This window comes from Geotrypetes seraphini, chromosome 1 (genome assembly GCF_902459505.1).
Source record: "Geotrypetes seraphini chromosome 1, aGeoSer1.1, whole genome shotgun sequence".
In the NCBI taxonomy this organism is placed as follows: domain Eukaryota; kingdom Metazoa; phylum Chordata; class Amphibia; order Gymnophiona; family Dermophiidae; genus Geotrypetes; species Geotrypetes seraphini.
In genome coordinates this window covers 388879433-388896491 of record NC_047084.1, presented here as the reverse complement: position 1 = coordinate 388896491, position 17059 = coordinate 388879433, and the positions used below count along the sequence as shown (strand labels likewise).

Genomic DNA, 17059 nt, shown 5'->3' with positions numbered 1-17059 from the left:
GTAGCCGTTGGTCCTTGGTACGATCAATGCGGTGTCTTCGGGCCGGCTCCCTGAGTGCTGCAGTGCACAAAGCCATGGGAAAAGGCTCCTACCCGCGGCATGCGCCTGACCCAGAAGCCTTCTCTCTGACGTCGCAACGTCAGGGGAAGGCTTCCAGATGAGGTGTGCGAGGAGCCACTTCCCATAGCTTTGTGCAATGCAGCACTCAGGGAACCAGCCCGAAGGCACTGCATTGATCGCACTGTGGACTGGCCTGAAGCTAACACCGGGGGCAGACCAGAAGGCAAGGCACATGGAGGGAGAGAGACAACAACGGTAGGGGAAATGCTTTTATTTTTTTTATTTAGTGATTTTACATCTGCCCTAACTGTCTGTCCTAACTGTCTGTTCAGGAAGAAATGCATTTGTTTGTTTTTCTCTGGGGTGTTTGCAGAGTCTTGCATCTTAGGGTTTGCATTTTAGGGTTTGTTTTGTGAATATTAATATTTTTAGTTTTTGGTCCTGCATTTGCATGGGATTATCTGTTTTCTGGTAGGATTAAATGTTGAAAAGCATACAGTGTGCTTTGTATATTTTAATTTTGTGGTTGACTATTATGTGTTGTTAATACTATTATGTTGTATGTGTGTGTATATATGAAATGGATATATGAAAAATGGATAGAAAAAATGGTGTTACAATTAGTACTATCATGGGGGCGGGGTCTGGGGCGGATATTAGGTGGAGATGGGCACGATTTAGCCCAGTGTTCTTCAACTTCCGGACCAGTGCCGGTCCACAAAATAATTATTTTATTTCCGCCGGTCCATAGGTGTCAAAAGGTTGAAGAACACTGTTCTAATCCATATCATATTTTTGTGGCATCTTTTGTCACATCATTGGCTGATCATCCAGACACATCTCTGGAATTCTTTCTCAATACCAATTCTGTAGGCTCATAAAAAAATTGTATTAGAGCGATACCCAAGCTGGGATCTCTGATCAAGAGCTCATCGAATAACTTGACTAGCTGCATCTTGGGGATCACAGGTATATAAGAAAATAGCATCTAGAATAACAGTAGCATAGTGTCTGATTTATAATTTCTTTCCTCCGTTATTTGAAATATATATGAAGTATCTTGAATATATGACTTAACTTCTCAAGCCTTTGATTTTATAAACTAAACTAAAACTTAATTTTATAGACCGGGTTTTCAACCAAAAGGTGCTCGACACTCAGTTTACATTAAAAAAAATTTCTACAAATTGATCTAATGGTTTTGACACAGAATTTGTACTGAAAGTCAAGTCTTGTTGCTAACAAATTTCCTACAAGGAAAATTGCACAAATAAGAGGCAAGGATCTGCCACAAGTTGTACACACAACCAAGAAGTAGATCAGTCCAAATGAAAAGAAGTCTGATATATTAATACCAATCACATGACATGGCCTCGTTTTGCCTACAATTCTGCCATTTTAAACGTGAAGTCTTGACTTTCTGTGTTAACAAAGAAGTGCTGATTAGCAGGGGTTTATTTTGTGATGCTTTCCCCTGCAGTCATTACTCATGCAGCCTGTGGGCAAAACGTGGCCATGTCGTGTGATTGGTATTAATAAATCGGACTGCTTTTCTTTTGACTGCCCCTATGATTTGGAATTCTCTTCCTATATATATATATAAGATCCGAACAAAATATACAGAAGTTTAAAAGTAATTTAAAATGTTTTCTTTTTAAAGATGCCTTTAATTGACTATTTGATTTAGTCCAGCAAATCTGTTAACTTTTCCCTACCCTAATGTACTTCTCTTTTATGTATCTTTTCTCGATAAATATTGTAGTTCTTCTCTCCCCCCCCCCCCCCCCCTCCTACTGTACCACCGTGGTCTTAATAGTTAAGTAAGAAAAATTGTCTGACTTTTTTGTCTGTCTATAAAAGTTTTTATTATTATTGTACAACGCTTAGTATCTTAGGATAAGCGTTTAATCAAATACATGAATAAACTTGATCTACTTCTTGGTTATGTATTCATCAAAGAAAATCTATATTTGTTCAGTGAATAGTGTGACCTGACACGGACTGTGTTTTAGCATTGTATGGTTGTATGTATGTATGTATGTATGTACAAGCAGGCAGCATATTCTCACAGATGGGTGACATCATTCACATATCCTGGTCCAGACAATGCAAAAGTGTACTATCACTTTAACTTCCTAGAAGTTTCAAGACTGCCCGAACTGTGCACGCGCGAGTTCTTTCCCTCCCGAAGTCAGCTTGCAGAACCATTAATTCTTAGTTTTCCACAGAGCTAAGACGTATGTTGTTAGAGTCTGTCCAATTGTGCTACCTTTTTCTCTCTCTCTTTTTTTTTTTTTGTGCCTTCTTTTATCAATTTTCATAATTTATTTTTCTTTGATATTACTTTATTTTCTCAGTCTTCAAAATTATTTACTTTTTTGTTTTTGGGCCCTCAGCCTTCCTTCAGCCAGTTTTCCAGTCAGTGGCATCAACTTTATCAGTCACAAATTTACTCGACCATTGGAGGAAAAATTGATTCCTTTGATTTTGCATTGGCAGTTTTTCCCTCGAAGTCGAAGTCTTCTACCAGCTTCAAGAGATGTTATCGGTGCAACAGGGCAATATCAGTCACTAATCTGCACAGTTGGTGTCTTCAGTGCCTTGATCCTGTTTTTATAACGCTGTTTAATGTTATAAAAATGTTCTTTAATGGCTCGACAACTGCAGCAGGATAAAATTTTTTTTGACCTAAAGATTCATCACAGATGGTTGCTATGCCCAATGTTGACACCGAGTTGAAGTCAGTACCACCAACGCCGACACCATCAAGTAAACAGGTTAAGAAGAATTCCCATGCCTCACCTCGCCAAACATCTGTAGCATCGGATAAGGTACATGCCAAACAGCATCAACAGCAGTCTCATTCTCCATCATTACAGGAGGTGTCACCTCTGAGGCGTGCCTCGACATCGAGGTCACCAACCCCTCGACACCTTGTACCATCGGTACTGTCCATGGTACTACATCCTACCAATCAGGATCAACTGTGAGAGCTGCTTCAACAGGAGCTAGCAGTGATGCTTCGAGACCAGTCGAAGCCAACTGCTGCACTGACTTCTCCGGTACTGACCCAGCCCGAGCACGGCTCTATGAGGCCTCAGGGTACCACATCTCAGTCGCCTCCTCAACGCAGATCCAGGTCCCATCATAAAAGCACTTTCTCCTCATTGAGGCTGGACCTCTCATTGAAGGAGACTAAGGAGTCCATCCCGATGCTATCATCGGCACCGTAACCATCACACCGCATGGCATCATGCTTCTTTTGAAGGAACTGTTTTTACATCTCCAGTTTTACAACAGAAGGACTCCAATCTATCCCTTCAGGATTTCTCTGACACACAGTATTCTGCACTGGATGCCTGTGGGCTTTTGTCGAATACATCTCCTCCTCCACTTTAGATGTAGATCACCACCGGAGAGCCTTTCCTTTGCTATGGCAAAGGAGTCAAGCTCTTTCTCTGCCTATGGAGTCTGAACCAGAATCAAAAGCTGCACTTTTTGATGCTCTTGACTTTGAGCAGCTCCCAAGATAATGTTTAAACTCCCAGTCTATGACCTTATAAGGGACTTCATGTTAAAAAGAACTGGGAGAATCCCTTGCATATCCCAGTGGCTCCATCCAAAATTGGATTCCCTTTACAGGGTACGATCATGTCCTGGCTTTAATAGGCCACAGTTGCAACATCAGTTTTTTCTGGTTGAATTTGTTTGTTGAAGAGGTTGTCCAGTTCTACCAGTTGTGCCACTGTACCTCCAAGTATGAGAAATCGTACTTTGGATAAGCTTGGTCGTAAGCTATTTCAAAATACGATGCTTACTGCCCTTATCCTCAACTATGCTGTCTATATGACGTTCTATTTTAAGCACTTAGTTCAACTACTGTCATTTGAACAATTAATTCATGTAGACCAGATTTCTGACTTTCAGCAAACTTCACATGATCTCCTTGAGACCAGGACGTTCATGTGAAGATTAATCTTTGATGCTTTTGATGTAACTTCCAGAGCATCAGCCTTGCCAATTGCAATGAGACAACAAGCGTGGCTTCGTGAATCAGGCTTGGAACTCGCTCTTCAGTACCGCCTTGCTAATTCCCATTGCATGGGAAACAAACCTTTTGGTGATCACATTGAAAAAACTATGCAGAAGATCACCAGGCAAGATCACTGTATAACCTCTCCCTTAGCCTCCAAGTCGCATGCTCTTCAACCGCCGTTCCACGGACTGGTGCCGGTCCACAGGAAATTTTTGCCGGTCCGCACAGGGCCGGCAAGATCAACATCTGAAGTCTGCGCTGGGCCGGAGAGATCTTGGGGAGCCTCCGACAGTGGCTTTCTCCCCTCTCTGCAGCTCTCCTTTACTTCCCAGCGCAGCGATTCATGAAGGCAGCCTCGGGGCTTTTGCTGAGTCGCGGCTGCCTCTGATGATGCAACTTCCTCTTTCCTCAGAGGCGGTGCGACCCAACAAAGGACCTGAGGCTGCCTTCCTGAATCACTGCGCTGAGAAGTAAGGAGAGCTGCTGGGAGGGGAGAAAGCCACTGTTAGAGCCTGGGAAGCTGCTGGGCAAGGGGAAACAGGGACAGCTGCTACTGGAGAGGGAGAAGGAAAGATGCTGCTAGGAGGGGAGGAGGGAAAGGAATCTGGGATGCTGCTGGGTAAGGGAAAAAAGGGACAGCTGCTACTGGACCTGGAGGGAAGGAGAAAGAGAGATACTGCTGGGAGGGGAGGATGGAAAGGAGTCTGGGAAGCTGCTGGGCAAGGGAAAAAAGGGACAGCTGCTACTGGAGAGGGAGAAGGAGAGATGCTGCTGGGAGGAGAGGAGGGAAAGGAGTCTGGGAAGCTGCTGGGCAAAGGAAAAAAAAGGGACAGCTGCTACTGGACCTGGAGGGAGCTTGTGGGCAAGGGAAAAAAAGGGACAGCTGCTACTGGAGAGGGAGAAGGAGAGATGCTGCTGGGAGGGGAAGAAGGGAAGAGAGTTACTGCTGGACAGGAGGAGGAGGGAAGGGAGAATGAAAAAAGGAAGGAAACAGCTGGCAGAGAGATTAGAGGAGGGGAAGGGGAGACACAGGCATGAGAAAGTAGAGAGATTGATGATAGGAAGGGGTCAGCAGAAAAATAAGCAGAGTCGGACAACGATGATCTGGTGTAGGAGGGATAAAAATGAAGAGAGCAGTGAAGCTGGAATGAATCATATAAAAAGGAGAGAGGGGACGCAGGCTGGATGGAAAGTTGAGAGGGGCATAGAAAAAAGACAGATACCATATGAAAGGGGGAGAGGACAGACAGTGGATGGAAGGGGAAGATGCTGGATTGAAGAGGCAGCGAGGGCAGACGCTGGAAGGAAGAGAGGAAAAGAAGATGAAAGCAGAAACCAGAGACGATAAAAGGTAGAAAAAATAATTTTATTTCTATTTTGTGATTAGAATATATCGGATTTGAAATATATATCCTGCTAGAACTGGTGTTAGACATAACTGGGGACTGCAAAGCCCAGGCAGTGGCTTAGGGCTCTCTCTGACCAGGGGGCAGTTGCCCTAGTTGCACTCCCCTAACACTATTCCTGGTATTCTGTTATCATGATATTTCTGTGTAGCATTCTGTAATAATTTGGCTTGTTCAGTTTTCTTGATAGTAGAGGGGATATATGTGAAGGGGAGGGGAGACAGGGGTTTTGTTGATCCTTGCTCTGTATTATTTGTAGTTATAAAATGACAATTGTACAGAATATTGTTTCTTTTTATACTTTAATAAAATACATTCAATATAAAATCATAACTGAGGCTTGTGTGGATGGGATCAGATGATTTGAGGGGACCGAGCTCGCGGAGATGGGGCGGAAACGGGGTTTTTAAATTTTAGTCCTAGTAGTTTGCCGGTCCACAAAATAAATTTTTTATTTCTGCCGGTCCACGGGTGTAAAAAGGTTGAAAAACACTGAACTACATAATTTAAAAGGCGTTAACACTATGCCATCAACGTCTTCCACAACTCTGGCTCCAAAACGCCCTAGAAGCCAACACTCTCAAACATCTCAAACTCGTACTTAATAAAAATTCACTCAACTACTTGGTGCACTCTACAATACCTAATCAACCTCCATCTATATCCATTGGTTCACTCACTCTCTACCACTTATTCTGATCAGCTTGACTGGGGTGAACTAAGTATATACTTTACCTTCACACGAACTCCATTTAAACAAGGAGCGTTCTTCATCAATTTCTGACATCAACACTATTGAGGGGTACCATTCTTATATATTCTTATATAAACCTCAAGCTCCATATTCTTCACATATACTTATACTTATTAAAAAATAAATAACCATATACTTCCAGGAGCACAACCAGTAGCAGTGTTCTCCAAGTCTCATGAAAGCCACACGCAATACTTTTACTTTCTGAAGAGGCCAACTCACCTTCTACATAGAGAATTTATTGTTTGGCCTGGAATCAACGTACAAACTTGTGCACTATTTAGTCATTGTGCCTGCACCACTCCACTCTGTAAGAGTTAATCTGCTCCCCTACTTGACAATCTGGTTGACAAAGGCGTCCTCACCTCCAGGAATCCACTGAACTGCCATTGCTTCTATTACTTTCTTATCCACAGTATTGGCATTCCACCCTCCTTCTCATCCCGTCGAGGGTCATATGACTCATTCATCAACATCAATCACTACCAACAATTGAACCTTGCTGGTCTTAAATGATGACTATTCTTCATTTTCACAAAATACCTCCGCACAGGCCTCCAAGAAAGTACTCTTTCAATTTTCAGCAAACCTCTCTTCTTCAACAAGAACTCTTTGGTCTTCTGCAACTGACTGTATCAAACCAATATCTCCTCAGCAGAGGGGCTGGGGGTTCTACTCCAAATCTTTCCTCATACTAAAGAAGACCAGAGGACTGTGCCCAATCCTCGACTTTCGAGCCCTCAACCAGTATTTAAGTTTCGCATGCTGACCTAAGGCACTCTCTCCCCTAATTAGAGCAGAATGACTGGATATCAAAGAATGAATATCTACATTTTCCCAGCCCACAGGGACTACCTCTGCTTTTAGATAGGAACACATCATCTCCAGTACAGGGTGCTACCCTTTGACCTAACATCAGCATGCAGAGTATTCCTGCTCCTCCTACTTCTACTAGTCATCTGCTTCATTATCAGCTAAGGGTGTGCCGACCCTTCTCCTCGTGTATGCAGTTTATCTGCTGGTATCGCATGAAGGACTAGATTCTAAACATATATCTTGTATCATCAGTACTGCATTACGTTTTTTGTCTTTCTCATACTACAAAATAATAAATACATTCAGAATTAGAGGAAATGGCAATCAACAACACTTCAGCACGTGCTTATCTCACCTCTTATCAGTGTCCTGCAAGTGCCTTTCAGCACTATATCTCAAGTCTTAAGTACCATATAAGTCCCTTTAGGCACCAACCAGATGATCAACATTCCAGCTACTGTCCAATAGCTAACCCGTTCACCGCTAAACTCATGGGAAAAAATCATATTTAACCAACTTTCAGACTTTCTTGATACCAAACCAAATGGGTTTTCGCATCAATCATTTCACGGAACTCTCTTTAATTGGCCTAACCACAAACATACTTTACTACTGCGATCATCACAAATCGATATTGCTGAAGGGTTGTTGGGTAAAATTTGCCTCTTTGTGGATGATACCAAAATCTGCAATAGAGTAGACACGCCGGATGGTGTAAATAACATGAAGAAAGACCTGATGAAGCTTGAAGAATGGTCTGAAATTTGGCAACTAAAATTTAATGTTAAGGAATGCAAGGTTATGCATTTGGACTGCAAAAGCCCAAGAGAACAGTACAGTTTATGGTGAAGATCTTATGCGCACAACAGAAGAGCGGGACTTGGGTGTGATTATATGTGATAATTTTAAGGTGGCTAAACAGGTTGAAAAGGTGACAGCGAAAGCTAGAAGGATGCTAGATTGCCTAGGGAGAGGTATGGCCAGTAGGAAAAAGGAGGTATTGATGCCCCTGTATAAGACTCTGGTGAGACCTCATTTAGAATTGGGTACAATTCTGGAGGCCGCACCTTCAAAAAGATATAAAAAAGATGGAGTCAGTCCAGAGGAAGGCTACTAAAATGGTATGTGGTCTTTGTGATAAGGCATATGGGGAAAGACTTAAAGATCTAAGAACATAAGCAGTGCCTCCGCTGGGTCAGACCACAGGTCCATCTTGCCCAGCAGTCCGCTCCCGCGGCGGCCCGAACAGGTCACGGCCTGTCTAAGTCACCAGAAGGGGCCTCCTTGCCACCTTGGTTTCCCATTGAGTCTTATCTTCCCATCGAAGTCCTAACCCTCTGGTCTTGCACATGCACGACCTGGTTGGATTTCTATACTTATTACTTGGTTTGCTTTCTATACCTGTGTTACATCCCAGCACCTCTCTCAGTATCCCATGATCCCCCTATCCTTCAGGAATCCGTCCAATCCCTGTTTGAATCCCTGTACCGTACTCTGCCTGATCACTTCCTCCGGTAGCGCATTCCAAGTGTCCACGACCCTTTGGGTGAAGAAAAACTTCCTTGCATTTGTTCTGAACCTATCTCCCTTCAGTTTCTCCGAATGCCCCCTCGTGCCTGTTGACCCCTTCAGCCTGAAGAATCTGTCCCTATCCACCCTCTCTATGCCCCTCATGATCTTGAAGGTCTCTATCATATCTCCCCTGAGCCTCCTTTTTTCCAGAGAGAAGAGCCCCAGCCTATCCAACCTCTCGGCGTATGGGCAGTGTTCCAGCCCTCTTACCAGTTTCGTTGCTCTCCTTTGGACTCTCTCAAGCACTGCCATGTCCTTCTTGAGGTACGGCGACCAATATTGAACGCAGTATTCCAGATGTGGACGCACCATAGCTCGATACAATGGCATGATGACTTCCTTCGTCCTGGTTGTTATGCCCCTCTTTATGATGCCCAGCATCCTGTTGGCTTTTTTCGAGGCTGCTGCGCACTGTGCAGATGGCTTCAGTGATGCATCCACCAGCACACCCAGGTCTCTCTCAAGACTGCTGTCTCCCAATAATGCCCCCCCCAATTTGTATTTGAACAACGGGTTCTTTTTCCCTATATGCATGACCTTGCATTTTTCCACATTAAAGCGCATTTGCCATTTGTTTGCCCAGTCTTCCAGCTTGTCCAGGTCCCTTTGCAGGTCCTCACACTCCTCCCTAGACCTAACTCTGCCGCACAGTTTGGTATCGTCTGCAAATTTTATAACCTCGCACTTTGCCTCTTTTTCCAGGTCATTGATAAATATGTTGAAGAGTAACGGCCCTAGCACCGATCCCTGTGGCACACCGCTTGTAACTCCCTGCCAGTCAGAGTATTGTCCCTTTACTCCGACCCTCTGCAGTCTACCCGACAACCAGTGCCCGATCCATCTGTGCACATCCCCTCCCACCCCGTGGTTCCACAGTTTCCTAAGCAGCCTTTCATGTGGCACCTTGTCGAAAGCCTTTTGAAAATCAAGGTAAATGATGTCTATAGGTTCCCCATTGTCCACCCGACTGCTTATTCCCTCAAAGAAGTACAGAAGGTTCGTTAAGCATGACCTTCCCTTACAGAATCCATGCTGGCTTGTTCTCAGTAGGCCATATCTCTCGATATGCTCGCAAATACCATCCTTGATCATAGCTTCCACCATCTTCCCTATAATTGAAGTCAGGCTCACCGGCCTGTAGTTTCCGGGGTCACCCCTCGATCCCTTCTTGAAGATAGGTGTGACATTCGCCAATTTCCAGTCCTCTGGTACCTCTCCAGTTTTCAAGGATAGGTTGCAAACATGCTGGATTGTGCCCGCTATTTCTTGTCTTAGTTCTTTCAGAACCCTTGGGTGGATCCCGTCCGGGCCCGGCGATTTGCCGCATTTTAACCTGTCTATCTGCTTGAGGACATCCTCCTTACTTACCTCTATGTGTTCTAATTTTTCAGCCTGTTCCCCACTCATGAGCTCCTCTGAGTCTGGTATATTAGATGTGTCTTCTCTCGTGAAAACCGATGAGAAGAATGTGTTCAACCTCTCAGCTACCTCTTTATCCTCCTTGATCACTCCCTTCCTATCCCCATCGTCCAACGGCCCCACCTCCTCTCTCGCTGGTCGCTTCCCCTTTACGTAACTGAAGAATGCCTTGAAGTTTTTCACCTCCCTGGCCAACCCCTCTTCATATTTCCCTTTTGCTTTTCTAACCTCTCGGTGGCATTCCTTTTGGCATTTCCTGTGCGCCTGGTGATTTTCCTCCGTTGGGTCCTTTTTCCATCTCCGGAAGGACACTTTCTTGTCGTTTATTGCCCTCTTTACTTCTGTTGAGATCCAAACCGGGTCCTTTGACCGCTTGTTTTTGCCGCCTTTTCTGAAACTTGGGACGTACATTCTTTGTGCTTCCTGCAGGGTGTCCCTGAATAGGGTCCAGGCGCTTCCTACAGTCTCCATCCTAAGGATGTTTTTGAGCTTCCTCCCCACCATTTCCCTCATAGCAACATAGTTCCCTTTCCTGAAGTTGAGCGCAGTTGTTGCGGTCCTCTTTACTGTGGGTGTCCCCCTTTCTAATGTGAATCGGATCGCATTGTGGTCACTGTTGCCTAGTGGTCCTCCCACTTCTACCCCTCTTGCAGGCCCCCCTAATCCGTTTAAGATGAGGTCAAGAGTAGCACTCCCTCGCGTCGGTTCCTTGACTAGTTGCTCCATGAAGCAGTCCCTCACAGCTTCTACAAATCCTGTTTCCTTAGTGCAGTTGGAGTGACCCGTACTCCAGTCAATCCCCGGGTAGTTGAAGTCCCCCATCACTGTTACACTTCCAGTCCTGCATTCTTGTCTCAGTTCAGCTTCCAAGTCGTGTCCGATTTCCTCCGGCGTACCAGGTGGGCGATAGTACAGCCCCAGTTTTATGCCTGTACCCTTGTTTCCCGGCAATTTGACCCAAAGCGATTCCAGCCCCTCTGCCTTCTTTGCCATATCCATCCCGACCGAGTAGATGGAGTCCTTTATATATAGTGCTATGCCTCCCCCCTTCTTGTGGGTCCTGTCCCTCCTGTAGAGCTTGTACCCTGGCAGCGCCACATCCCATTGATTCTCCTCTGCCCACCATGTTTCTGTAATTCCAATTATATCCAGGTCCTCCCCCTTGGCTACGACCTCTAGTTCACCCATCTTGGCCATGAGGCTTCTTGCATTGGCGTATAGGCACCGCAGGTCCCGTCGTTTTTCCTCCACCTCCGTATTTACCTGGGCCGCCTCCCCTTGAATTTCGGGCAGTTCTCCTGTTCCCTGTGCTTCTGCTTTGCCCTTAGCCTTTACTCTCGCAGCTTTCGGTTTCCCCACATTTCCGCCATCTCAATCTTTATACTTTGGAGGAAAGGCAGGAGAGGGAAGATATGATAGACGTTTAAATACCTACGTAATGTAAATGCGCATGAGTCGAGTCTTTCATTTGAAAAGAAACTCTGTAATGAAAGGGCATAGGATGAAGTTAAGAGGTGATAGGCTCTGGAGTAATCTAAGGAAATACTTTTTTACAGAAAGGATGGTAGATGGCATGGAACAGTTTCCCAGAAGAGGTGGTAGAGACAGAGACTGTGCCTGAATTCAAAAGGGCCTGGGATAGGCATGTGGGATCTGTCGGAGAGAGAAAGAAATAATGGTTACTGTGAATGGGCAGACTAGATGAGCCATTTGGCCTTTATCTGCTATCATGTTTCTATGTTTCTAGTTCTTTTAATATCCCTCGACTTAACAGCAGCCTTTAACACAATCGATCATGCCATTCTCCTCAATCGCCGCCAAACCAGTAGAGTCTTCCGGCTCTGCACTTAACTGGTTCTCATCTTATGTCATTGATCGAAACTTTAAAGTAAATTTCAATAAATCAATTTCTGATCCAATCTCACAAAACTTTGAGTACCGCATGGTTCTATATTATCCCCTCTACTCTTTAATATCTTTTTAGTCCCTTTACTTACTTTGGCATCAGCTTTACCACTTATGCATATGCTGGCGATATTCGACGTTTGCATCCTATCGACCCAACACAAGCTGGTGAAATCCAGGAAATCAGTGCCAAACTAGATGAAATCAGCACTTGGTTTTCTATAAATTGAGGCTAATACGTTCCATAACTTCTCTTCTTAATCATTCCTATGTTCAAATTCAGATCCATTCTCTCGCCATCGACTGTTGCAACTCTTTATACCACGGCATAACACAGAAAGAAACTCACAGACTATAACTCATTCAAAATACAGCCATCAAACTATATATAAGGCAAGGAAATACGATCATGTTACCCCTCTACTCCGTGAAGCCCATTGGCTCCCCATATCTCACTGGACAACTGACAAAATACTTCTACTAACCTTTAAGATTAAACTCACTATCTCTGCAGCTTTTCTTGACCTGGGATAAAGCACAGTTACTTACCTTAACAGGTGTTATCCAGGGACAGCAGGCAGATATTCTCACAACCCACCCACCTCCCCTGGTTGGCTTCTTAGCTGACTTATCTTAACTGAGGGACCGCGCATTTACATCAGGCGGAAAGGCATTCACACATGTGTAGTGCAGGCTGATCGCGAACTTTCTAAAACTTAAAGTTGCGATTCACTTTCAAGGGTCTGTACCGGGGCTCTGTTGGTGACGTCACCCATGTGTGAGAATATCTGCCTCCTGTCCCAGGATAACACCTGTTATGGTAAGTAACTGTGCTTTCTCTGCGTACAGTGTGTTTTGTGTTTTTTAAAAATTTTGTGGATACCATTATGTATTAATAAGATTATATTGTATGTATATGAAAAATGGATAGAAGAAATTGCAATACAATTAGTATTATGGGGGTGGAGTCAGGGGCGGAGTTTGGGGTGGAGTTTGGGCAGGGGTACTCGATTGGTATTTGTTAGGCTAGGGGGTACTTGGCTTGAAAAGGTTGAGAAACACTGTCCTAGACTCATAGAGCATTTTCCCTACAGGAGTAAGCATAAGCAAATTGTTGAGAGCTAACACTCAGCAGCTTCAGGAATGTTTTTTGGATCAGTGTATACTTTTTCTAGCTTAAAAATAAAATGGGTCCCAAGGTTTTGATGGCATTTTTTGTATCTGCGGTGCGAGCTTTGTATTCTCTTTCACAGGCAAAATTGGTGTTGAAGGATTTTGAAATGGATAAGTTCATGATTTACAGGGGGATGAGACAGGGATGTCCATTATCACCATTATTATTTGTGCTTACTCTAGACCCTCTTATTAGGGACATATATGCAATGCTATCTATAAGAGGGATTGACATCGGAAATACTACTTTTAAGTTATCGGCTTTTGCAGATGATATTTTAGTACACCTTACGGATCCTTTCTCTTCCTTAAAGACTTTATTGAAATTAATTAAAGAATATGGTGATTATGCAGGTTTCCGATTAAATTTAGATAAATCGGAGGCGTTGGCATCCTCTGTAGAGGTTCAGGCCTTATGGGGGACGGAGTTTCCTTTGACTTGGGCGCAAGGGCAGTTTGTGTATTTGGGGATAGTGATGACTATGTTGACTTCTCAATTATATCGCCTTAATGTGGATAAACTTCAACAAAAGATGGAACTTTTGTTGGATACTTGGAAGACATTACCCCTTTCTTTGATGGGACGGATCTGCTTGGTTAAGTTGTTTATCTTTCCCAAATGGTTGTATGTGTTGCAGACTTTGCCATTTTGTTTGCTAAAGAAGGATTTAAACATCTTTTATAAAAAGGTTTCTTGTTTCTGTTGGATGGCCAAGGAACCTAAATTACAGTTGACTCATTTGTTTGGGAATTGGAAAAGGGGGGGAGGGGTTAGGATTAACAGATATGCAAATTTATAATTATGCGTGTCTGCTTCGCCATTTGTGAGATTGGGTGAATATGACCAGATGGAACGGGAGTTTTTTGCTCCTTATAATGTGCTTGCGTTACTTCATAGTTCCCGAACGGCATTGCCCTCTTCTATTCGTTCAAGTTTATTATTTAATACATTACAAGCGGCATGGCAATGGCTTGTGCATGCCTTGGGAGGCGATCTGTTGGTCTCAGATCTTTTGCCTTTGCAAGATAATCCGGCCTTTCCTCCGGGAAGGGACACTAGAGAGTATCGGTTATGGGGAGCAAGAGGAGTTTTAAGTTTGGAACACATATTGGGGGATGAAGGGAAGCTGTTGACCCATGCAGAATTGTTAGCTAAGGTGAGGAAGACCTGAAGTGCACAGTTTGCATGTTTTCAAGTGGAGCACTATGTGGGATCCCTCAACAGAGCACAATTGCAATTGCATATGGGGGCTAAATTACGGGAGTTGTTTACTCGGGAGGAGGGGGTGTCTCTTTTGGTATCTTGTATACATGCTAGTTTGCAAAAGTTGCAACCTGGAAAGAACTACAGGAACATTAGGGATAAATGGGAAAGAGAACTACAGCTTAATTTGGAACATTGGGATATAGCCCGAACCTTAAGGGCGACACCTGGGGTGACCCCGTGTACATAGTTAAGAGAAACATACTATAGGGTGATCTTATTACACTCGCAAACAATTATATTATAGTGGAGGTCTCCCTACACCATTGTGTCATAAATATGGGATAGGGGATCATACTTTGGGACATGCATTTTAGACTTGTCCCATTATCCAAAATTTTTGGAAACAAATAATATCTTATATGTCAAAAATAATTGGAAGATCATTATGTAGTTTTTCGACCCATTTTATTTTGGATTTGCCAGAGGCTTTTAGTCATTTGCCTAGGGGGCATCGGGTGCTTTGTAGGAAGATGAGTTTATTGGCCAAGAAATGTATTCTTCAATATTGGACAGTACCTGATCCCAAAAGTTTTGGCATTGACGGAATCAGTTACATCAGTTGGCCATCTGGGAGGCGAGAGATGCTGGAAGGCCTAACAAGTGAAAGATGTTGTTCATGCATATATGGGAGCCTTATCTGCAAACCTTACATCCCAAAGGCCATAGTGCGGTCTTAAGATGGGTGTCCTAGATTGTATTGGTGTGTTCTAGTGAGGTGAAATATAGAGTACCATTGGGTAGGGGGGGTTTGGAGAGGGGAGGTGGGGGGTATTGAATAGGTTCGAACATATTATCATGTATAGAATAAGTGAGGATTTGGTGGGGGGGAGGGTTGAATGATTTTTTAATTTTTTAAAATTTTTTTCTTATTTTAAATTAATAAGATTCTGTGTTAATTTGCTGTTATATTTTAGATATATATGCTTCTTATTTTATTTTATTTGATGCATTATTGTTTTATTATGCACCTTGGGGTGCCCTTATGTTGTATTTGATGTTGTTTGCATCAATAAAAATTGTTTGAACCTAAGACAGAGGAATGTGGTAAAATGAAGTTTTGCTTTTATTTTATTAGTGACGAACATGTATGTTTTCCTTCACTAGAAGTAGAACATATAAAATCGGTCTTTGTGCAAATTTAATTGTGCACTCTTTGCTGTGCAGAAAGGTGATAGAAAGATTACATCACTCACACTTTTCTTCTTGCTTGTAGGTCCGTTGTGACTGGTATGTGTTTGCTGTTCTTTCCTCTCTGCCATGGGTAGGAAAGGAGCTGTATGAAAAGAAAGATGTTGAAATGGATCGCATTTTATCACAAATTGAAAACTTTCTGAAGTAAGTATATACTGTATATATATTTTTTTATATATATATTGCTGTTTCAGAGTTGTATGTGACCAATTTTACCTAACTGACCACAGATTTCTATTAAAGAAATATTAGTTCTTGTAGAACCTCACTCTATTCCTGAACTCTCGAGTAGTGAATCCCATCTTGCGAGATCTCTCTTGTAGGAAGCTTCATTTATATAGTTTGCTCCTCCTCTCTTACCTTTAGACTACCCTCCAACTTTCATTTGTCTTCCTACAAGCGAGACAGTAGGAGCTAGTCATTTTTGCTTGTGCTTATTTTGATTTATCTTCTGTATTTTTCCGCTACTCGGCGTGATTTATTTTTTGTGCTGCAGATTATCTCCTTGCAGGAAAGCTCTGGCTGCAGGAGATCACAGACGTTAAGGGGTAAAGTCTGCTTCCAGGGGGTTGGCTGCTTTGCAGTATATCACCTGAACAGCCTACATTCACAGTTTGGGAGCTCATGAACCATTCCCTTGGGAGTATAGCTCACTCCAGGTTCGTCCACTAATGGTTTTGAGTGCAGGCTGTGTGGCTCTGTGGTGGTTTATTCAGGATCGGGGCTGACTGTATTCCTCCACCCTTTAGCTTGCATGAGTTCTGGAAGGGGTAGAGGTCTCCGGCTGGTGTATGGGGCCTGAGAGGCAGTCAGAAGAAATAGGCAGTCCAGGTTCCAGGCTGCTTGAGGCAGAGGATCCCCCTGTAAGCTTTTCCAGCTTCCATCTTGCAGCTCCCAGAAAACAGCATGACAGCCGGGCATATCGATTTGGGGAGTTTCAAATTACGTTTTGGGAGATTTGGTGGTTTGTCCTGGTTCCCCCCCACCTGAAAAATCCTAAAATCGGCAGTTTTTAGTTTTTGGTTTGCCTTTCCTGGGCTGTTTTTGCTGCAAAAATCGCTGCCATGGCGGCCAATGTGGTTTTCTTATTTTGAAATAAAAAGCTTTTATCTGCATCAAAACACATTTTTTTTGCTCAAAAACAGTTGGGATTGATTCCTCAGGGCAGGATACTATGGCTTCATACGCTCTTTGTGGCAGATGGCTATCTGAGGCGCATCCGTGTTTCATGTGCTGCGTGGCGCATGAGGGGTGATAGCCTCCTTCGCCCCTTTGGGGTGTTCTGGTACCCAGTTCATCTGAGGACCATTCAGAAAGTTCAGATTTGAGGGGGGGGGAGCAACACAAGTGCATCCCCGGCAAAATGCAGCCATGATCTAGTGCTGAAATCCCAAAAAGGCTCAAAACAAAGTCCAGAAAGGACCTCTGCCCCTCAGAAGCAAGGATTTCCCCTGGCATTT

General features: G+C 43.6%; 1 protein-coding gene across 5 annotated transcripts in view; it reads left to right on the top strand.

The window, feature by feature from the left end:
* NCBP1 (nuclear cap binding protein subunit 1) overlaps positions 1-17059 on the top strand; it is a 397555-nt gene that overhangs the window by 136998 nt on the left and 243498 nt on the right. For all 5 annotated transcript variants that reach the window (XM_033917013.1, XM_033917021.1, XM_033917038.1 and 2 more), the window contains one exon: positions 15622-15743. In XM_033917013.1, the coding sequence (XP_033772904.1) occupies positions 15622-15743 (122 nt within the window). The remainder of the gene's footprint in view (positions 1-15621; positions 15744-17059) is intronic.